The sequence below is a fragment of the Melanerpes formicivorus genome, unplaced genomic scaffold (genome assembly GCF_026170545.1).
Source record: "Melanerpes formicivorus ecotype bairdi unplaced genomic scaffold, bMelFor1.0.p_v2 SCAF_47, whole genome shotgun sequence".
Lineage (NCBI taxonomy): Eukaryota > Metazoa > Chordata > Aves > Piciformes > Picidae > Melanerpes > Melanerpes formicivorus.
In genome coordinates this window covers 2,633,877-2,656,232 of record NW_027142399.1, presented here as the reverse complement: position 1 = coordinate 2,656,232, position 22,356 = coordinate 2,633,877, and the positions used below count along the sequence as shown (strand labels likewise).

Below are 22,356 nucleotides of genomic sequence, written 5' to 3'. Positions count from 1 at the left end.
CAAATAGAACCACACAGAATCACCTTGGTTGGAAGAGACCTCAAAGAACATCAAGTCCAACCTGGCACCCAACACCTCATGACTAAACCATGGCACCAAGTGCCACATCCAATCCCCTCTTGAACACCTCCAGAGATGGTGACTCCACCACCTTCCTGGGCAGCACATTCCAATGGCTAACAACTCCCTCTGGGAAGAACTTTGTCCTCACCTCCAGCCTAAACCTCCCCTGGCACAGCTTGAGACTGTGTCCTCTTGTTTTGGTGCTGCTTGCCTGGGAGAAGAGACCAACCCCCACCTGGCTACAACCTCCCTTCAGGTAGCTGTAGAGAGCAAGAAGGTCTCCCCTGAGCCTCCTCTTCTCCAGGCTAAGCAACCCCAGCTCCCTCAGCCTCTCCTCACAGGGCTGTGCTCCAGACCCCTCCCCAGCTTTGTTGCCCTTCTCTGGACACCTTCAAGTCTCTCAATGTCCTTCTTCAACTGAGGGGCCCAGAACACAGGAGAGAAGAAAGAGAAATCATTTTGCAGCATCCTTTGGAGGAATCTCTGCCATTTCAGGCATCTCAGAGCACCTCAGAGTCATTTGTCACTTGTGGAAATCTGGGTCAGTTGCTCCCCTCCTCCTGCTCTCCTGGGGTTGGGTTTTTTTTTCCCTTTTGCTTTTTTTTTTCTCCTCATGCCAAATATAGAAAGAATTTTCTGGCTTCAGACTGGGTAAAGTGGTTAATTACACTCCTTCTAAGCACTGGGGTTGGAATTCAGCCAGGGAATTTAGGGGGTGGGGTTGGGGAGCTGTTCTTGCTTAGTGTATTCTTCAGACATGTCTTGGAGATAAAAGTGAAGGGAGGGGAGGGGGAAAGCCTAATTGCTGTTCATTCCCCCATTCTGAGGAGCATATTTAACAGAACTAAATCCCTTTAAAGGCTCAACTCTGCAGCCAGTTCTGGTGTCCCCATCATAAGAAGGACACAGAGCTGTTGGAGCAAGTCCAGAGGAGGGCCACAAAGATGATCCAAGGGCTGGAGCTGCTCTGCCGTGAGGACAGGCTGAGGGAGCTGGGGGTGTTCAGCCTGGAGAAGGGAAGACTCTGGGAGGACCTTAGAGCTGCCTTCCAGTGCCTGAAGGGATCCTACAGGAAGGCTGCAGAGGGACTTTTCATGAGGGTGTCTGGAGACAGGACAAGGGGGGATGGTTTGAAGCTGAAGGAGAGATTGGATTAGATTAGATTGGATTTTAGGAAGAAGTTCTTCAGTAGGAGGGTGGTGAGACTCTGGGACAGGTTGCCCAGGGAGGTTGTGGATGCTCCCTCCCTGGAGTTGTTCAAGGCCAGGTTGGATGAGGCCTTGAGCAACTTGGGCTGGTGGGAGGAGTCCTTGCCTGTGGCAGGAGGGTTGGAGCTGGATGATTTTTCAAGGTCTTTTTCAAGGACTTAGATCACTCAGTCCTTCATCAACAGCAGGCAAAGCCACTCTAGCAAAGGGCTGAGGAGCACAGGCAAGGCACATTTCTGTAAGCTGCAAGGTGACAGCAATGCAGAGAGAGAAACAACAATGAGTTACCTCCTGCAGCCAGTCCTCTGCAAAGAGTTCAGCTGGACTCTGAGCTTCAGCTCAGCTCTAGGAAGCAAAACCTAAGCAGGAAGGTGGGCAATGGCACAGGGTCTAACATAGCACAGACCGAGCAATCCAACCTGCAAAGGGTTCCGCAGAGCATGGGAGGTGTCAGGAGGCATCTGACCCTTTCCAAAAGCACAAGTCCCATGCAAAGAAAGGCCTGATGCTCACAAGCAGCCAAGACTCTGTTGTGGTTCTGCTAGTGGGAAGGGACAAGAGACTCAGCTGGTGACATTCAGAGTAACATCAGCTTCTTCAGGCACTGCTGCGCTGCTTTCTGCTGGGTGTTTTGTCCATCCAGCAGCCATTCCTCTGCCTTTCACATCCTGAGCTGCAATGCTAATGAGCCATTGCATATAGATGAGCTGGCAACCAGTCTGAGCTGGCAACCAGTCTGAGCTGACACAGCCACCCATAAAAGCCAAAGAGGGCCTTGGGCTCTGTTTCTTTGGGACAGAAGCTGTTGGACCAAAACACAGTGGAAACTGCATGGTCCAGGGGACACCAAGCTGGGCAGCTGCTTCTCCCAACGCTCCTCACCTAAGACACGAGGTAAGAGGCTGAGTGCCATCCTGTTTTCCCCATGGTATTCCCAAACAGACTGTCCCTCCTGTCTCCTTGCACAAAGTTGTCAGCTGATGACTACAGCAAGGGCACCAGAGAGTCCTTTTTTGGTGAGCAGGGTGTCTGGATTCTACTCTGCCTGCTCACTGCCTTACCTTTCCTTTGGCAGCACTCTTGATTGTTCTGTGCTTCACTCTCTGCTCCTGTGGAACAGGAGAGCCTTAAGAAAACTTCTGCATCTGCTGCAGTCAGATCAGAAGGCAGAAGGTGGTAGTTCAGGCATCACTTTTCTTTAGGGATGCTGAGTGCTGTTTCTGACAGAGCTGAAAGGGGCTTGAAATACAAAGGAAAAACCTGAAAGATCTGAGGCTGTTCAGCCTGGAGGAGAGCAGCCTGAGAGGGGATCTTCTCAATGCTCAGCTAGAGTTAAAGGGTGGAGCCCATGAGAATGGGGCCAGACTCTTCTCAGTGATGCCCAGCAACAGGAGAAAGGCCAACAGGCACAAACTGGAACCCAGGAGGTTCCTCTGAACAGAAGGAGAAACTTGCTGTGAAGGTGCCAGAGCCCTGCAGCAGGCTGCCCAGAGAGGTTGTGGAGTCTCCTCTGGAGAGCTTCCAAACCCACCTGGACATTGTGATCCTGGGCAGGCTGCTGTGGGTGACCCTGCTTTAGCAGAGGGGGTTGGACTGGATGATCTCCAGAGGTCAGTTCCAGCCCCATCATGCTGGGATTCTATGGGAATAAACCAGAGAGGATGAGCTGACACAAGTTCACAGCACTTCAGCTGTTGGGTGGAAAGTGCCAGCACTGCTGTTTGAACCCTGCATTAGCACCAGCCAGCTTGTCTTCACCTTGTAGCTGCTTGGAGGCTAAATATGTACACCCAGGCAGCTAACAAGTGGCATCCAATGATTTTCACAGCTTTCCCTCTAGTCCAGCAGGCTTCAGTTCCACAGCAGTACCCTGCACAGAGCAGTTCTCTCCCTCCAGCTGCACTGAGCTGCTCAAAGGCTACCCAGCAACAAGTTTCCCCAAACTGCTGTTAAGTAAAACAACAAGCCCTGAAATTCTCTTCTATTTTGGCTCTGACACCGTGTAGTGCATGCTTTGCTGCCTCAGTCTCAACAGCCAGGGGCTCTGCTCAACCTGCATAAACACCAGCAGGGGGAAAAAGAAAAGTAGAAGGGGAAAAAACAAATTCTCTGCCTATGTGGTAGCTAAAAATCAGAGCACAGCACCCAAGGGTTGGCTTGTCAGCAAATGGTAATTAAAAGTGTTCCAGCTGACAGCACCCCTTTAAGGAATTGTTAGTGATGTTCTCTGAGGACATAGAACCATAGAATCAATCAGGTTGGAAAAGACCTCAAAGGTTCTCCTCCCCCTCTACTCTGACCTAGTGAGGACACATCTGGAGTATGGTATCTAGTCCTGGTCTCCCTAGTTCAAAAGAGACAGGGAACTGCTGGAGAGAGTCTAGTGGAGGCTACAAAGATGCTGAGGGGCCTGAAGCATCTCTGTCAGGAGGAAAGGCTGCTGATGGTCATAGCTAAAGGTTTCCTCTGGCCCCTGGAGCGATGTCTAATGGAAGGATTTCTGTTTCAGCCAACTAAAAGGTTAGGTAGCTCCTCTAAGTTCACTGAGATGCCTGCAAAGGAGAGCCTTTGCCCATCAGCAGGTCTTTGCTTCATAAAACCTTGTGGTGGTAAGATGAGTGGAACCACAGAAGGTCCACACAGAATCACAGAGAATCACCTTGGTTGGAAGAGACCTCAAAGATCAAGTCCAACCTCTCACCCAACACCTCATGACTACTAAACCATGGCACCAAGTGCCACATCCAGTCCCCTCTTGAACACCTCCAGGGTTGGGGTCTCCACCACCTCCCTGGGCAGCACATTCCAATGGCTAACAACTCTCTCAGGGAAGAACTTTCTCCTCACCTCCAGCCTAAACTTCCCCTGGTGCAGCGTGAGACTGTGTCCTCTTGTTCTGGTGTTGCTTGCCTGGGAGAAGAGATCAACCCTCACCTGGCTACAACCTCTCTTCAGGTAGTTGTAGAGAGCAAGAAGGTCTCCCCTGAGCCTCCTCTTCTCCAGGCTAAGCAACCCCAGCTCCCTCAGCCTTTCCATTTGAGGAAAGACACCAGAAGGGTCTTTGCTTAAACCAATTTTCTGCATGGTGTGACTTTGTTGCAAAAGATGGGGTGGGGAAAAAACACAACCCAGTGTTAGAGAATCCAGGGATGAAAATGAAGTCCTGGGTTAAATGAGCAGGAAGTAACAGATGCCCTTTCTGTACTCCTGGCCTCTATTTCCTATCCCACAGCCTTTTTTCCATAGGTGTTGGTCTAGGAGCTGCTTCTCTTACCTTAAATCCTGTTAGGAAAGGCCAGCAAGTGGAGCACAGAGGAGTTTTGATCATCAGCTGGCAACAGGTGTCACAATGATGGGGTCTCAGCACCTTGCTGAGAGCCAGGACACAGAGCTCCTGGTGACTGCCTAGAATCATAGACACATAAAATTGCTTTGGTTGGAAAAGGCCTTGAAGATCATCACCAAGTCCAACCACCCTTTAACTCTGCCAAGGCTGGTCCCTCAGCACCACATCTCCGTAGCTTTTAAACACTTCCAGGGATGGGGATTCAGCCACCTCCCTGGGCAGCCTGTGCTAGTGGTTGAGAACCCTTCCAGTGAAGAAAGTTCTTCTGATATTCAACCCAAACCCTCCCCTGGTGCAGCCTGATGCCTTTTCCTCTCCTCCTTTCGCTCATTATGAGGAAGAAGCAGTCAACCCTCATCTGCCTCCCACCTCCTTTCAGGGAGCTGTAGAGAGCAATGAGGTCTCCCCTCAGCCTCCTCTTCTCCAGGCTGAACACCCCCATTTCCCTCAGCTGCTCCTCCCCAGCCCTGTTGTCCAGACCCTTCATCAGCTTCATTGCCCTTCTCTTGACTCACCTCCAGCCCCTCAGTGTCTTTTTTGTGGCAGTGAGGGCCCCACATTTGACTGCCCCCACACAACAGCCACTGACCAGCTGAGTTTCAATGCAGATACAGCAGTACCCAGGGACTGATCCTTCCAGCTAATACCTAATTACATCAGAACCCTCTGAGCAGCAATGAGTGCCCTACACAGACCTGCAAACGGCTGCCTTGTGCTGGGCAGTGTCAGCAGGAGCAAGCACCCTCTCCTCCCATGCACAAGAGCCTCAGCACATGCCAATACATCTGATTAAGCATAGCTTGCTGGTGTGCACACCAGCACAATCCAAGCTGCTGGATTCTGACCCTATTTGGCTGCTGGTTGAGGACAGGGAAGCTCCACAATGAAGCTCACAGGACGTGATTGAGGAGGTCCACGCTTGAGATGGAGGAGAAGAGGACATGGGAGCCTTGGGCTGGGCTTTTGGGTTGAAAAGCAGACAGCAAGCAGCTGGGAGGGAATGTGTGAGGACATGGAAACACAGCCCTGTGTAGTGGGAGCACTGTGTGGAGTGGGGAAGGATGAGGGCAAAGGGCACTAAGCCTTAATCATGGATTTGTGTTTGGGCATGAGGGAGATGGGGGCTGGGAGGTGGTGGCAAGACAAGGTGGTGGAAAGAGGCTCTCATGCCTCATTTCCTTCCACTGAGTTCCTTGCTGGCTTCCAGCTCCATCCAGATCTGCTGTTTGTCCTTGACTCTTTCAGGAGAAATGTAACAGAGAGCAGAGCTCTGGGAGTTCACATCTGGTGGCAGAAGTTCTGTGGACCCAGCCCTGTAGCTGGTAAGTGGTGATGTGTTGGGCTGACTGGTGATGTGCTGGGGCACCTGGGTGGCTCTTGAAAGGGGAGAGGGGGTGTGTGTGATGTTAGATCATGGGGAAAACGTTTTCCAGCCAGAACAACCTGCTGCTAAAAGCTACTCCTGTGATGCAACTGTTGTCATCAGCTCTCCTTGAGTAACTAAGGTGCATGCTTGAGTCTCTGGGCTAGAATGGGAGTGAAGGGAGCTTGGCATGGGAATATGGATTTCCCATCCAAGCCCAGCTGCTGCTGAAGTGCCAGTTGCCTACTCCCTCAGCAGTGTAATCCACCAAAAGACAGACAAGCACTGCAAACCCTGAGGTTTGCCCATGGGAAAGGACTGCAGCTCGTCCTGCCCACTGGAGAGAGGGGGCTCTGGAGTTCACAGCTTGTTAGCTGCCCCCCAAAGGCTTGCCTGCAGAAGTCTTTCAAAAGTCTTTTCCACAGAAGAGGTCACTTGGACCCCACCTCAGGCTGCCAGTGGCTGATGAGTTTGCACAGTCCATACTGAGTCCTCCCAGAGGTAAGGTAGGTTTATTCATGTCTTCATTTGACAACACAAGGTTTGCACATCAGAGTGGGGCTTTTCTGCAGCACTCCCTGAGAAATGCAAAGTAAGCCCAAGGGGCTCCTGCTTTGCTAAACTCTCTCAGCTGCCTTCTGAGCCACAGGGAGAGAGGGACACAGAGCACCACAGAGCTGGGGTTGTCTAGCCAGGAGAAGAGGAGGCTCAGTGGAGACCTTATAGTCATCTACAGATACCTGAAGGGAGGTTGTAGCCAGGAGGGAGTTGGTGTCTTCTCCCAGGCAAGCAGCACCAGAACAAGAGGACACAGTCTCAAGCTGTGCCAGGGTTTAGGCTGAATGTTAGGAAGAAGTTCTTCACAGAAGGAGAGACTGGCCATTGGAATGTGCTGCCCAGGGAAGTGGTGGAGTCCCCAGCCCTGGAGGTGTTCAAGAGGGGACTGGATGTGGCACTTGGTGCCATGGTTTAGTAGTCATGAGATCTGTGGTGACAGGTTGGACTTGATGATCTTTGAGGTCTTTTCCAACCTTACTGATTCTATGAGTCTGTAACTCAATCGTAAAGATTATTTACAACCAAGGTGCTTCTGTGGTTCTAATCTTGTCCCCCAGCTTGGCCAGACAACTTAGTGACAAGCAAGTGAGGTGGAGCATCATGAAGACCTCATATACCCCCTAGTGCCTCTCTTAAACTAGCTGCCTGGGCTTCTCTAGCTGTTTGAGGGGTGAGATGAGGTGAGAGTCAATCCTTCACAGGGTTTAGGCCACTTTACTAGGACTCTCAAATCATAAATGGCATCTCAAGTCTGCTGCATAACTGAATCCTGCACGAACAGGAGCAGCCAGCACAAGAAAAAGACACAGAGATGTGGTGCTGAGTAACATGGTTCAGCACCAGCTTTGGCAGAGCTAGAGAATGGCTGGGCTGGGTCATCTTGATGATCTTTGAGGTCTCTTCCAACCTTGGGGATTCTGTGTGATTCTCTGTGTGATCTTCAAGGTCATTTCCAAGCAAAGCAATCCTGTGATTCTACGATCACATTTCACTGGCAGAGCTTTTCCTTACTCCAAGCCTTCAGTTCCTTTTCTGTCCCTAATGACTTATACAAGAGCCTCCCTTTTGGAAGGAATTTAGTGGCAGGTTTAAGTGAAGCACTTCACAGAAGCAGAAACAACTGAAAATAGGATTTGTGGTAGCTGGGGCTGCTCGTGGAGCTGAAGATAAAGGTACATTCAGGAGGAGTAATTGGCTGGAAGCAATTCACCTTGAGATGCCAGTTTCTGATGGCTGAGAGGAATTCTGAGACACAGGGGCAACTGAAGTGGGCACTTCAGTAAGTTCCCTCAGGCTGGTGGAATGAATCAGCACCAGAAAACATTTCCAGCAAACCAAGCTCCTAAATGGAAGGGAAAGAGGTAAGAGGCCTGTGGAGGTTAAACTATTTTCCACTGGAAAATGAGACCCATCAGCTATTTCAAAAGGTATCTGAGAATTCTACATCACACTTTTTCTTTCCTGCCTGGTTTTGCCTGGAACATAAGGACCTCCTGCAGGAAGTGCATTAGAGGCTGAAGAATAAGAGGCACAAAGAGCCACCAGGCACTCGGTGAGAGAGTAATTTAAATACAAAGACTTGCACAGTGCAGGAGCTCAGAATAAATCTGAGCCTGAGACTTCCATTTGCAGATTAGTTTACAGAAGCACAGAATTATTTCAGTTGGAAAAGGCCTTGAAGGTGACCACCAGGGCCACTGAGCTATGGCCCCGAGTGCCGCGGCCATCCGTTCCTTGAACGCCTCCAGGGATGGGGACTCCACCACCTCCCTGGGCAGCCTGTGCCAGTGCCTGACCACTCTTGCAGCAAAGGAAGTTTTCCTAATATCCAACCTAAACCTCCCCTGGTGCAGCTCAGGCCATTTCCTCTTGTTCCTTCACTTGTTCCTAGGGAGAAGAGGCCAACCCCCACCTCACTCCAACCTCCTTTCAGGGAGCAATGAGGATTCCCCTCAGGCTCCTTTTCTCCAGGTGAAACAGCCCAGCTCCCTCAGCTGCTCCTCACCAGCCCTGTTCTCCAGACCCTTCCTCAGCTTTATTGCCCTTCTCTGGACCTACTTCAGAATCTCAATGTCCTTCTTAGAATCACAGAATCAGCAAGGTTGGAAAAGACCTCAGAGATCATCAAGTCCAACCTATCACCCATCACCTCACGACTAACTAAACCATGGCTTCAAGTGCCACGTCCAATCCCTTCTTGAACACCTCCAGGGCTCCAAAACTGAACACAGACTATTTGTCCATCTCTAAAAGGCAGAGTGTATTCCCCTCTGCTTCATTCCTTGCTGAGAATATTAAGATATTATGCACATGAAGCTTTTCTCCTTAGGTAACAAACAGCTTTCTGCCAAGAGAGCAGCTTGGCACCTTTATATTCTCCTACAACCTGAGCTCCACTGAAATCCTGACTGCAACCAGCTGCCAGAATCCAGCAACTCATTCAAGAGGTCCCAAAGCTTTTTGCAGTCACTGAATTTATCCACACAACACTCTTGGTTTCAATTCCATCTTATGAGCAGACAAAGAAACAGACAGAGAGGGGAGAACATTTGATACACAACAGTGTGAAAAGCCAAGCAAGCAGCACCAGAACAAGAGGACTCAGTCTCAAGCTTTGCCAGGGGAAGTTTAGGCTGGAGGTGAGGAGAAAGTTCTTCCCAGAAAGAGGAATTGGCCATGGGAATGTGCTGCCCAGGGAGGTGGTGGAGTCTCCATCCCTGGAGGTGTTTAAGAGGGGATTGGATGTGGCACTTGGAGCCATGGCTTAGCCATGAGGTGTTGGGTGACAGGTTGGACTTGATGATCTCTGAGGTCTTTTCCAACCTTATTGATCCTATGAACTGGGCTCAGCTACTTGGACCTTTTGGGGACTGCTTCCTGGGCTCTGCAGCCAGCAGTCTTCTTATTAGGGTGGATCAATTTGCTTATGGGTTGAGACCAAATGTGCTCATTAAGATCACTTTCATCCCTCTGAAATATCAAGAGATAGAGTGTGCTGAGGACTGATCTCTGACCTCAGTAATAAGTTGATTTAATTAAATTGGATTTTTCCAGCATAACATCTCAAGTCAGCCATCAGCTCTGGAATTAGCATAGCACATCTCAAGGCAGGAGGGATTTTAAAGCAGCACGAGGAGATGAAGCCCATGGCCAATGAATTTCAAATTACACTCAGGATGAACTCAGCCATATGCATGTCAGCCTGAAAGGATGGCAGGCTCTGGCTGCACAGAGCAGCAGAGTTATTAATGGCTTGCATTTGCTATTAAGAATGCAAAGCACCTGCTTTGCACCCAGCCTGCTCAGACATCTCCCCACATCAGTGACCCATGTGATGGCTCAATAATTCACTCAATGCATACTGGAAGCCAAGAATGTCCTGCAAGTCAATTACACTTGTATAAATAATTAGGGACAGAAAAGGAACTGAAGGTTTGGAGTAGGAAAAGCTCTGCTGGTGAAATGTTCTCATAGGATCACAGAATTGTTTTGGATGGAAAAGACCTTTTGGGATCATCCAGTCCAACCCTTCCCTAACTCTCCCAAGGCTGGGGCTAAACCGTGTCGCTCAGCACCACATCTCTGCCTCTTTTAGACAGCTCCAGGGATGGGGATTGAAACACCTCCCTGAGGAGGCTTTCTGATGTTTGAGAGCCCTCTGAAGCTGGAATTAGCTACTCCCTGTGAACTACTGTGAGAAGACCTTAAACTACAGCAGCATTGTCCTGCTTTTGTTCCTTTAGTACCTGCAGAGCACAGAGAGCACATCTTCATGCTCTTCTTGGGCACTGAGTAAGCAAGAACCCTTTTCCCCACCATGTTACAAGCTGGAAGCCCTGGAATGGGTTGTCCAGGGAAGTGGTCGAGGCCCCGGCCCTGGAGGTGTTTAAGACCAGGCTGGATGAGGCTCTGGCCAGCCTGATCTAGTGTGGGGTGTCCCTGCCCATGGCAGGGGGGTTGGAACTAGCTGATCCTTGTGGTCCCTTCCAACCCTGAATGATACTATGATACTACTACAAGAGTGCTAGGTGTTTGCTGTCATCAACCTTCCCCACACCCAGAGCTGGGTCCTTCCTGGGGTGACATGAAGCCACTATTGGTGTAAATTCCCCAATGCTTTGGAAAGGATTAGCACATGTGAACAGAAGCTTTGGGGCACCAAGGTAATGCTGAGTCCTGAGATACCTTGAGGTTAGATGGGAGAGCAGGGTCAGAACTGTCTGTCCTCACTGCTGGTTTTGCCTTGGCTGGTCCCCCAGTCAGTTGCCTCTCAACCTTTGGGGCTTCCACAGCAAGTCCTTTCGCTGCTGGTGACTGAGGCTTGACATTGCCAACCTGTGGGAACAAATTGTGGGTTAATGATTGAACCCCTTAAAGACTTCAGCAAGGAAAAACAAAGTGAGAGGACAGGCAGAAGTGGCTCACATGACTCTGTCCATTCACCTGGTGACTTTTATGGGAAGTGTTCAGGCAGCATTGCCTCCCCTTCCCACCTTGTACTGCAGCACAGCTCTTTGGCTACAGATTGTGCTCACAGCCATCCAGGTGAGAACCCACTGCAGATTTTCTCACATATTTACAGTGCAGCAGCTGTTTCTGGTGATGGAGAGGAAAAGTAACCCCTGTCTCTCTCCTCTAGAAAGGTTCAAGCTCCCAGTTCCCTGTTCTCCAGAGACAAAGTACCCAACATGATTGCATAGCTCATGGAATTGTTTTGGTTGGAAAAGATCTTTCAGTTCACCAACCCCAACCACTCACCCAGCACTGCCAGGTCATCACCAAACCATGTCCCTCAGCACCACATCTATGTGGCATTTCATTCCCTGCACAGGATAGTGCCCAGCTGGGTTTTGAATGACTCCAGAGATGGAGACTCTGCCACCACTCCGGGCAGCCTGCTCCAGTGCTCTGCCATCCTCAAAGTAAAGAAATTCCTCCTCCTTGTCCTGTTGTTGGTTCTCACAGAAACCACACTGGAAGTGAGACTCACTGAGTGTTCTGCTTGGCAGGAGCACACACCAGGTAGCAAACTCAACCAACCACATACAAAGAACAATGAGAAGATTCTTTAGGCTGGTGAGGTACTGCAGCAGTCTTCCTGAAGTGACTTCATCCCCTAAGAGCTCCTGTAGGGTCTACACATCCCATGGCAGAGTTAGAGAATGGTTGGACTCAACCTTAGAGGTCTTTTCTGTGGTTCTGTATAGGTCAGAGCACAGAAGTTTACTTCTCTTGAAAATCAGGACATGGGGGAAGCAAGGGAGGGTATAGAACATGACCTTGTTACATCACTGGTGGGGGTGCTGGGACCACCCAGGTTCACCCAGTTTAAGGCAGAAGGATGGAACCTCTCTCCTCACCCTCTGAAGAGGAAACTGAGGTTCTTAAGAGGACTTCTTCATGAGATACTCACAAACTTGAGTTCTTAGAGTAACCTGAGATGAAAGGCATTCTATCTGCTCTGAAGATGCTCCATATTCCCAGGGGATGACACAAACCAGTGCACAACCCACAGGCAGGTACCACCTGGCCTCTCCTGCTGAAAAATGGCATCAAAAAGGGGCAGCTCTTGAAGATCTTACAGAAATTCTCCTTAGAAGAGAGGGCAAGACAGGGGATAAGATCCTTTGGTGTATCCACCAGAAATTCCAGCTGGGCTTTAAGATGGCAAAACATAGCCACTTGTACTGGAGCTGTGACAAGACTCCCAGATTAGCCTGCTGAGGTGGATTGAAGGATATTTGCCACATGGAAATGGCATTTCAAGCAGCACTTTGGAGGCACAACCACAGGGCACAGATCTGCCAGCAGAAATAAACACTTACTGCTGACTTTGCCAGGTCCAAGGAGAAAGTTTGCCTGTGCCAGCAGGTCTGGTCCCTTTGCTAAGGTGTCCATCAGAGACATAAAGTGGGCATGGAAGATGGTGGAAGTGAGAATCTGGGGCTAACCAGAGGGCTTTAGGCAAGCTGATGCTCTTGCTGTTCTGATAATTAAGTCAGTAGGGGCCCAGCTCTCTTTGTCAGTCTTTGATTCTGATCTGAGCAGCTAGACAGGATGCTGCAACCCTCATCCCCTCCCAGCAGGCACATTCCTGCTCTACCCAGGGCAGCTAGTGAAGAACAAATGAGCTGTACCACCCAAAGGTCTTGGTAGCAAAGCAGCCAGCAGATAATAAACCATGAGACTAAAGGGTTTAGTTTGCCTTCCTAATATATATATAAAGGGGTTTATAAGGTATTAGGAATTGGATATTCCACACACTTTGTTCTGAGATAGTTCATCCAAAAGAAAGGGCTGAAAGAAGATTTGAGATTTGAAAAGGCCTGAACAGGACTGGGGGAAAAAAAAAAAAAAGAAAGAGAAAGAAATAATAATCCTTTAACTCTGTATCCCCCTTTCTTCTCCCTAAGCTCCTTAGAACTTCATCTGAATCCCTAACAAAGATGTATTTCCAACAAAAGCTGGGGGTTCAGTGGGCTGCTTTTCATTCCTGTCTCCTTCCCTCGTGTTTTGGGTCTAGCAGCCTTGCTCATGCACTGCTGAAGGGGGAAAAAAAGCGGCCACAGTATCAGAACTTGAGTGAAAGAGCAGGTGAGGGAACTTTGTTCTTGTCAGGCCCCCATCAAACATTAAACCCCTACCCTGAGCTCCTCAAGAGCTGCACGTGGCTGGGATTAAAGCCATTTCCCTGGATTCATGTGCTCTGCACCAAGGGCTTGCCCACAGAACAATGAAAGCATCTGCTCGTGGTCCTGTCCCCTCCCAGAATGATTGAAAGCAAGGGAGAGCCAAGAGAAGCACTCAGTGAGAGTTCTGGGTGAGCAGAGGAGCTCCAGCTGGTACGTAGCCATCAGGAACTGGAATGGTTGCTGTTAGAGACTTGCAGGAGCTCAGAGAAAGGAAAAGGCAGAAATGCAGTTGCTAAAATACTGAATGTGTGGGCACTGGTTTGTTGTTAGATAGATGTTCCCACACTGGTCAAACATTTTGGGTGGAGGGGTGGAGAGAGGAGTTTGATAAGGAGGACTTTTAGAATGGAATCACAGGTAGGGGTTGGAAGGGACCTCTGGAGATCGTCCAGTCCAACCCTCCTGCTAAAGCAGGGTGATCCAGAGCAGGTTTCCCAGGATCACAACATCCAGATGGGAAGGAGACTCTGCAACCTCTCTGGACAGCCTTGCTGCAGCACCCTCAAAGGAAGGAAGTTCCTCCTCACACTTGGACAGAACTTCCCCTGTCCGAGTCCGTGCCTGTCGCCAGGCACCACTGCAAACAGCCCTTCTGCTTCCTCTGCTGCTGGCTGGGGAATACAGCCCTGGAATGGGGAAGTGGAAACTCCTTGTTTTCACGGCTCACCTTGACATGCCATCTTTATTCATGGAGTCGTTTGAATGGTAAATGCCCCACGGTTTAAGACCCCACCTTCTCTAAGCACATTCTGCCTGGGGACAGCAGCAGCAGGAGCAGGAGCAGCAGCAGCTCTGCTAAGGGCTGCAGCACAGGATTTCACATGAGACAGCAATATTGGCTTGATTGGAGCCCGACAGGAAGCATATCCTGGTAAATATTAGCTAAGATGGAGCTGGGTTACCTTTGCTGATTTGAACTGAAAGGGCTTTAAGTGCTGCATTATATAACTGGCTTTACATAACCTCCTCCAGACACTCTGTGATGTGCTCACAGCAGGCTGATGCAGGAGGGAATTATTTCTTTTTTCTCCTCCTGCTGAAGCAAATCAACACACTTCAGTTGTGTGTGTGGGAGCCAAAAAAGATCTGTTGAAGGGAGAATTCCTTTGTCCTGCTGCCTGAAGAAGGGTGCAGTTCCTCTGGCTCTTTGATCTACTTGGGGGTAGCTCAAGCAAGGCTTGTAAAACAGCCTCTGAGAAGAGCTTGGGAGGTTTAGAGGGGCATTAAGGGAATGGGAAGGTTGGGGGAATCTCTTTTCAAGGTTGCAGTCTGGTGACCATGCTGCTTAACTTGCTGTCATAAAGTCATTTTTGTTGGAAAAGAGCTTTAAGATAGAGTCCAACCAGTCTCTAACTCTACCAAGGCTGGTGCTAAACTATGCCTCTCCGCACCACATCTCTGCGGCTTTTCAACACCTCCAGTGGTGGGGAATTCAGCCACCTCCCTGGGCAGCCTGTTCCAGTGCTTGAGAACCTTTTCAGTGATGAGATTTCTCCTAATATCCAACCTAAACTTCCCCTGGTGGAACTTGAAGCCATTTCCTCTCATCTCTTCTGTGATTTTATCTGTCCGGAGCCCTGGTCAGGGCTCCAATGATTTCCATCAAAGGCTGAATTGGATCTACCAGAAAAGCAGCAGCAATTTATCACCACCTTCAGCATGAGAAGATGGGCAGAGTAGAAACCACAATTTGCCTTCAGATTTCTCCCTTTGACATCTACTCACTAGGCTGGACTGGATCTCCAGAGATCCATTCCAGCCCCCTACCTTTCTGCTGTAGCTCACCTGTGCCAAAGGTCTGTGTGTGCAGCTTAGGGTGGGCACAGTGACACTTCCCCCACTGTTTCCTTGTGGAAAAGGACAAAATGAGTGCTGCTGCCAGCTGAAGCTGCAGGTTTTTCACTGATAGAATTGGTTAGGTTGCAAAAGACCTCTAAGATCAAGTCCAACCACCTCCCTCACACCAACCCTGCTGTTAAACCGTGTGCATCCCTCACTGTGGTTTTAATCCTACCACTGGGCTATAATTACATGCTCAGATTTGCTGGATCCTGATGGGTTCAGGGTTGGGAAAGGGCTAGAAAACAATGAGTTATTTATTTATTTCCCCACCTTCAATGCATTCCTCAGGTTGGAGCTTGAATGGTGAAGTTCAAAAGAGGAATGGAATGGAATGGAATGGAATGGAATGGAATGGAATGGAATGGAATGGAATGGAATGGAATGGAATGGAATGGAATGGAATGGAATGGAATGGAATGGAATGGAATGGAATGGAATGGGGTTCACAAGCTAGTTGCCTTTTGAAGGCAACTCCTCCAAACCTTAGCTAGGAACAGTCCAGCCAGAGTATAGAATAGAATAGAGCAGAATGGAACAGAGCAGAATGGAATAGAATAGACAGAGGTTCACAAGCCAGTTGCCTCTTGAAGGCAACTCCTCCAAACCTTAGCTAGGAACAGTCCAGCCAGAGTATAGAATAGAATAGAGCAGAATGGAATAGAATAGACAGAGCTTCACAAGCCAGTTGCCTCTTGAAGGCAACTCCTCCAAACCTTAGCTAGGAACAGTCCAGCCAGAGTATAGAATAGAATAGAGCAGAATGGAATAGAATAGACAGAGCTTCACAAGCCAGTTGCCTCTTGAAGGCAACTCCTCCAAACCTTAGCTAGGAACAGTCCAGCCAGAGAATGGGATAGGATAGAATAGGATGGGATAGGATAGACCAGACCAAATTGGAAGAGACCTTTGAGATCATCAAGTCCAACCTATCATCCAAACCTATCTAATCAACTAAACCATGGCACCAAGCACCCTATCCAGTCTCTTCCTCCCATCACTTTGCTTTCTGGAGGAGGATTAACAGACTGTAAAGCCTACAACACTGCCAAAACTGCTTCCCCCAACCCATTTTCCCCCCTCCCCCCCCCCAAGATAAAAAGAATCTTGACATCTCCAGAAAGCTTGGCCCCTGCAATAGGGACATTAGAAGTGAAACAGTGGAAAGGCTCTTCCAAGAGTGCTCTGCACAGGGATATTTCATGCTTACTCAAACTCTGCAGTAACATGACCACATTAAAAGTACATCAGGAGAATAAAACCTGAGGATTGTTTGGAAAGTGACCTCATTCCCCACCTCCCCCACCCCCACCCCCCTCCACCTTCCTCAGATATGTGCTTAAAGTTTAACCTCTGCCAGCTCCGTTCCCAACCAATGAATTCAGCAGCAGAAGCTTAAAACAGTGCAATGCTGCTTTACAACAAAAGTGACCTTCATCTTGATTATTTTTTTCCCTTCCCTCTCCCCCCCTCCTTTCCTAATTTTAATGAGCAGAGGAGAAAAGTGGTTTTAGCTTAAGTGGAGAAAGCGAGCGAGAGGGTGAGACAAAGCCATTCAGTCTCAAGGCTGCTGAGACAAACAAGGGCAGCAAATAATAGAATTTACCTCTGGCTTTGCAGAATGTGATTAATTTGTACTTGGACTCCATCAGGGATAATTCAATGTTTTCACTGGCTGCTGATGGTCGTAGCGAAAGGTTTCCTCTGGCCCCTGGAGCGATGTCTAATGGAAGGACTTCTGGTGAAGCCAACTAAAAAGGTTAGGTAGCTCCTCTAAGTTCACTGAGATGCCGGCAAAGGAGAGCCTTTGCCCATCAGCAGGTCTTTGCTTCATAAAAACCTTGTGGTGGCAAGATGAGTGGAACCTCAGAGGGCCCACACAGAGTCACACAGAATCACCAAGGTTGGAAAAGACCTCAAAGATCATCAAGTCCAACCTGGCACCACAGACCTCATGACTAGACCATGGCACCAAGTGCCATGTCCAATCCCCTCTTGAACACCTCCAGGGATGGGGACTCCACCACCTCCCTGGGCAGCACATTCCAATGGCTAACAACTCTTTCAGTGAAGAACTTTCTCCTCACCTCCAGCCTAATCTTCCCCTGGTGCAGCTTGAGACTGTGTCCTCTTGTTCTGGTGCTGGGTGCCTGGGAGAAAAGACCAACCCCCTCCTGGCTACAACCTCCCTTCAGTGAGTTGCAGAGAGCAAGAAGGTCTCCCCTGAGCCTCCTCTTCTCCAGGCTAAACAATCCCAACTCCCTCAGCCTCTCCTCACAGGGCTGTGCTCGAGGACTCTCCCCAGCCTCATTGCCCTTCTCTGGACATATTCAAGTGTCTCAATGTCCTTCTTAAACTGAGGGGCCCAGAACTGGACACAGGACTCAAGGACTTGCTTTACTGTCACTTAGGAGTCAGCTCTACAACTGTCACAGGGAATTCTATCATTTATAGAATCATTAAGGTGGGAAAAGAAGTCTGAGACCCTTGAGTCCCACCATCATCCCAACACCAGCATGGCCACCAGCATGATCCCAGGGTGCCATGGCCACACATTTCTTGAATATCTCGAGGGATGGTGACTCCACCACCTCCCTGAGCAGCCTGTTCCAATGCCTGACCACTCTTACAGTGAAGAAAGTATTCCTAATATTTAACCTAAACCTCTCCTGGTGCAACTTGAAGCCATTTTCTCTTGTTCTAGCTCTTGTTCCTTGAAAGCAGAGACCATTCCCCACCTAGCTCCAACTTCCTTTCAAGGAGCTGTGAAGAACAATGAGGTCTCTCCTCAGCCTCCTTTTCTCCAGGCTAAAAAACCCCAGCTCCCTCAGCTGCTCCTCTTTAGCTTGTCTCTAAATAACTCACTCCCAAGTGTTTCAATGTCACCTTCTACTGGGAAGAGTAATGCAGCAAAGTCACAGCAGCAAATAACCACGAAGCCAGGCTTGATGGGACTCTAAGGAACCTGATCTAGTTGGGGATGTCCCTGCTCACTGCAGGGGGGTTGGACTAGATGAGCTTTAAAGGTCCATTCCAACCCATTCCAATCCATTCTATCATCACAGAATCATAGAGGTTGGAAAATACCTCAGAGATCATCAAGTCCAACCTATTACTAATACCTAATAACTCCTGGCGACTAAACCATGGCTCCAAGTGCCACATCCAATCCCCTGTTGAACACCTCCAGGGATGGGGACTCCACCACCTCCCTGGGCAGCACATTCCAGTGGCCAATTCCTCTTTCTGGGAAGAACTTTCTCCTCCCCTCGAGCCTTAACTTCCCCTGGGGGAGCTTGAGACTGTGTCCTCTTGCTCTGTTGAAGCTGCCTGCTTCTGTCTCTGCTCCCTCAACTAAGCAGAGGACAACATTAACAGTTGACTGACTCAAAGCTTACTGAGCAAGCCCAGGTGATTATTTTGGGCTGGAATGCTCCTTAGGCAAGAAACTGGTCATTTCCTCATGGCTACTGGAATTTTTCCCCCCTGCATCATTTGAGGGAAAATATGCAAATTACACAACTTTCTTTTTTTTCCTGAGGTCTTGAGACCTCATCAGAGTTTACCTCTCGCCTGCAGGCATAGCCCAAGGCTGCGTTTCTCACGGTGTTTGTTACTTCTTGCTCTCCAGAGCGCTGCCAGCAGAGGGAATGTTCAGCTACCTCCGGAACCGCTTTGCCAGCCACCTGCGAGAGCGCAGCCGGCGCAGGGCCAGGCTCGTCTCCAAAGATGGGAGGTGCAACATAGAGTTTGGCAACGTGGAACAGTCGAGGTTTGTCTTCTTGCTTGACATATGGACCACTATCCTGGATCTCAGGTGGAGATACAAAATGACTATCTTCATTTCGGCCTTCTTAGGCAGCTGGTTCCTGTTCGGCCTCCTCTGGTACGTGGTGGCGTACATCCACAAGGACCTGCCAGAGTTCAATCCTTCCATCAACCACACTCCCTGTGTGGAGAACATCAACGGCCTGACCTCAGCCTTCCTCTTCTCCCTGGAGACGCAGGTGACCATCGGCTACGGCTTCCGATGCGTCACGGAGCAGTGCGCCACCGCCATCTTCCTGCTCATCTTCCAGTCCATCCTGGGGGTGATCATCAACTCCTTCATGTGTGGTGCCATCTTGGCCAAGATATCCAGGTCCAAAAACAGGGCCAAGACCATCACCTTCAGCAAGAACGCTGTCATCAGCAAGCGCGGGGGGAAGCTCTGCCTCCTCATTCGGGTGGCCAACCTCAGGAAGAGTCTGCTGATCGGGAGCCACATCTATGGCAAGCTCCTGAAGACCACCATCACCCCAGAAGGAGAGACAATCATTTTGGACCAGGTCAACATCGAGTTTATAGTTGATGCTGGCAACGAGAACCTCTTCTTCATCTCCCCCTTAACCATTTATCACATCATAGACAAGAGCAGCCCCTTCTTCCACATGGCAGCAGAAACCATTCTGCAGCAGGACTTTGAACTGGTGGTGTTCTTGGATGGCACTGTGGAAGCCACCAGTGCTACCTGCCAAGTGAGGACGTCCTACATCCCAGAAGAGGTGCTCTGGGGCTACCGCTTCGCTCCCATCGTGTCCAAGACCAAAGAAGGGAAATACAGAGTAGACTTCCAGAACTTCAGCAAGACAGTGGCTGTGGAGACTCCCCACTGCGCCTTCTGCCTCCACAACGAGAGAGAGGCCAAAGCCAAGGAGAAGAAAGGGTTTGACAACCCTGGCTTTGTCCTGGCAGAAGTGAATGAAACCAGTGACACAAAAATGTAGCTCCAGAGATTCAGGGCACAGTCTCTCTCCCTTTTTTTTTTCCCTCCCATCATGAATTCAGCCTTGAGAGGATTAACAACTTAATAAAGCAAGAAAAAATAAGTGTTCTTTTTTCTTATTCCTCTAAAAGCAGCATTTTTCTCTTCTCCAAACCCTCAAATCAATGAGGAAGCAGAATAGCAGTGATCTCCAGGCCACTATTTGACTACACTCTCTCTATATATTCCATAGATATTCTATTTTTATACCTGTGGGACGTTTTATGAAGCTGCTCTGCTGGAACAGCCAACTCACTTCAGCTCCCAGAGGCGTGGAAGTCTCTCAAAACAGCCTGGAAAGGTGGGGAAGGAACTTGAGGACATGTTAAAGACACACAGCTGTTGGAAGGAGAGCACGGAGAGGAGAGACAGAAGGTAAAGCTAAAGAAACCTGAGGAAGTTCTGAGCCAAAAGCCTCAAAATAAATGTGTGTTCCTGGCTGCCAAAGCCCTGGATGAGAGCAGAGTCTGGCTCCAGAACACTTGAGCACTTTTGAAGCAATTCCTTCTTTCTCTGAGGCCCTTTCACGTCTCCAGAACTTGGGAAGCTGGAAAAGACAAAGCTTGGGCCATTCAGAACTCTGTAAAAGACAACTTCCCTCCTGTGAAAGCCTTTCATCCCTTTTAGGGGGGGAAAAAAGCAAAAAGAGAAGTGAAGAAAAAAAACAATCCCATGGAAAAGCAGAGACCTGCTGTGGGAGAAGAGGAATTTTACAGCTTATTCCTCTCTCACCCCTCAGATGCTCTCCTCTCTGCTTTGCCAGGAGCTGGCTGACTGGGAAATTAGGAAACATCTGAAGACAACTGCCCAGGAATGAGCCAGAGTGAGGAGCTGAAGAACACACTGATGGCTTCACACCTGGCAGAGGAGCGATCCGCTGGGAGAAGAGAGGAAATTCGCAGCTCCAGACGATTCCCCACGGTGCTTTGAAGCGTGGAGGCTCTGCTGAAACAAAAACACAGCACAGGAGCCTCCCACCAGACCCAGTTCCAAACTGTCCACCTCACCCCAGCTGAGTGCACACCCTGCAAGAAGCTTGTCCTGCTCAGGGGCAGATCAGCTGTGGGGAATGTTTCCCATGTGCCTTTTTCAGCACTGAAGTTTCACAAGCAGCAAGAAGCTTCAACAACTTTTTTTTTTGGGGGGGGGAAGTTCCACTTCCTCACAGCCTTCTTTTTCCTTTTGCCCCCTCCCCAACTTGTTCATTTGTCAAGCTGGAGCTGCAGACCAAAGAAAGGGGGAGGCGGGTGGGTGGGGTGGTGTTTGGGGAGCTCTTCCCAGTGGCACATTTCAGCTCACCTCTTTTCCACCTGGTGGTAAAAGGTGCTGAGCTGAGCAGTTTTAAAAGGGGAGGATTAAGCAGGTCAAGGTAAAGCTGTTCTGCAAGTGAACATAATGTGAGTGTGGAAGTCAAGCTCTGGGAGCCAAGTGTTCAGGTCTCAGCCCCAAACCAACCCCTAATCATTTTGTTAGGGGATGACCTGCTGGGAAGCAGCTCTGCAGAGGACCTGGGAGTGCTGATGGACAACAAGCTGCCCATGAGGCAGTAGTGTGGTCTCATGGCAAAGAAGGCCAATGGTCCCCTGGGGGAGCATGGAAAAGAGTGGGGCCAGCAGGTCAAAGGAGGTTCTCCCCCCACTCTACTGCCTCGGTGAAGCTGCACCTGGAGCATTGTGCCCAGTTCAAGAGGGACAAGGAGCTACTGGACAGTGTCCAACAGAGGGCCACAAGGGTGCTGGTGGGACTGAAGCATCTCTTATGGGGAGAGGCTGAGAGATCTGAGGCTGCTTATCCTGGAGAAGAGCAGCCTGAAAGGTGATCTGATCGCTGCTCAGCAAAGGGTGGGAGGCAAGTGGATGGTGCCCAGGGATGGGACAAGGAGCAATGGGCACAGACTACAAGCCAGGAAGTTTCACTTGAACTTGAGAAGAAAATTCTCTGGTGTGAGGGTGCTGGAGCCCTGGAGCAGGCTGCCCAGAGAGGTTTGTGGAGTCTCCTTCTCTGGAGACATCCCAACCCTGCCTGGCCATTGTGATCCTGGGCAAGCTGCTGTGGGTGACCCTGCTTTAGCAGGGGGGCTGGACCAGGTGACCTCCAGAAGCCCCTCCCAGCCTCTCCCCCTCTGTGATTGTGATTCTGTGATTTTGAGTGTCTCAGATCTGCCACCTGTGTCATGTGCTGTACAAAGAGACATGCTATGAACAATGATGTCACTAAAGCACTTTAAAAGCCAGTTTGAAGCCATTGCAAGCCTTCCTCTCTTCAGTGCACCACTCTTGCACCTTTCTTCACTCCTAGATGGAAAAGGCAGCCCAGAAGTGGCTGTTCCCACATCACAATGACTAACCATGGCTGTAACATCCCCCAGGGTCTAAAGGATCCCTAAATAAACCACTTTCAAGGCCTTCTCCTTGGAATGCCTCCTCAAAGATCCTAAACCTCAAATTTCTTCACAGGATCATAGAATAGTTTGGGTTGGAAAG

General features: G+C 49.6%; 2 protein-coding genes across 7 annotated transcripts in view; one reads left to right on the top strand and one right to left on the bottom strand.

The window, feature by feature from the left end:
• The window catches only part of KCNJ5 (potassium inwardly rectifying channel subfamily J member 5), a 71,347-nt gene that overhangs the window by 44,373 nt on the left and 4,618 nt on the right, over positions 1-22,356 (bottom strand). For 2 of the 3 annotated variants that reach the window (XM_068160000.1, XM_068160003.1), the window contains exons 2-3: positions 10,724-10,873; positions 4,546-4,676 (exon numbers count right to left, since the gene is read on the bottom strand). The gene's annotated coding sequence lies outside the window, so the exon portion shown is untranslated. Of the gene's footprint in view, positions 1-4,545; positions 4,677-10,723; positions 10,874-16,675; positions 16,780-22,356 lie in introns of those variants that run through there. The other variant, XM_068160002.1, reaches the window with a different exon arrangement.
• Positions 2,082-22,289, top strand: KCNJ1 (potassium inwardly rectifying channel subfamily J member 1). Of its 4 annotated transcripts, XM_068160004.1 has the most exons (4): positions 2,082-2,165; positions 5,863-5,939; positions 6,406-6,486; positions 18,701-22,289. In XM_068160004.1, the coding sequence occupies exon 4, from the start codon at positions 18,720-18,722 to the stop codon at positions 19,833-19,835; it is 1,116 nt and encodes a 371-aa protein (XP_068016105.1). In that variant the 5' UTR covers positions 2,082-2,165; positions 5,863-5,939; positions 6,406-6,486; positions 18,701-18,719; the 3' UTR covers positions 19,836-22,289. The 4 variants fall into 4 exon arrangements, with proteins under 4 accessions (XP_068016105.1, XP_068016106.1, XP_068016107.1 ...); XM_068160005.1 differs by lacking the exon at positions 6,406-6,486; XM_068160006.1 differs by lacking the exon at positions 2,082-2,165 and having other exon boundaries at positions 5,779-5,939.

What these genes read in the sequence shown, in the direction of transcription:
- KCNJ1 (XM_068160005.1), top strand. Translation starts at nt 18,720, where the DNA reads ATGTTCAGCTACCTCCGGAACCGCTTTGCCAGCCACCTGCGAGAGCGC.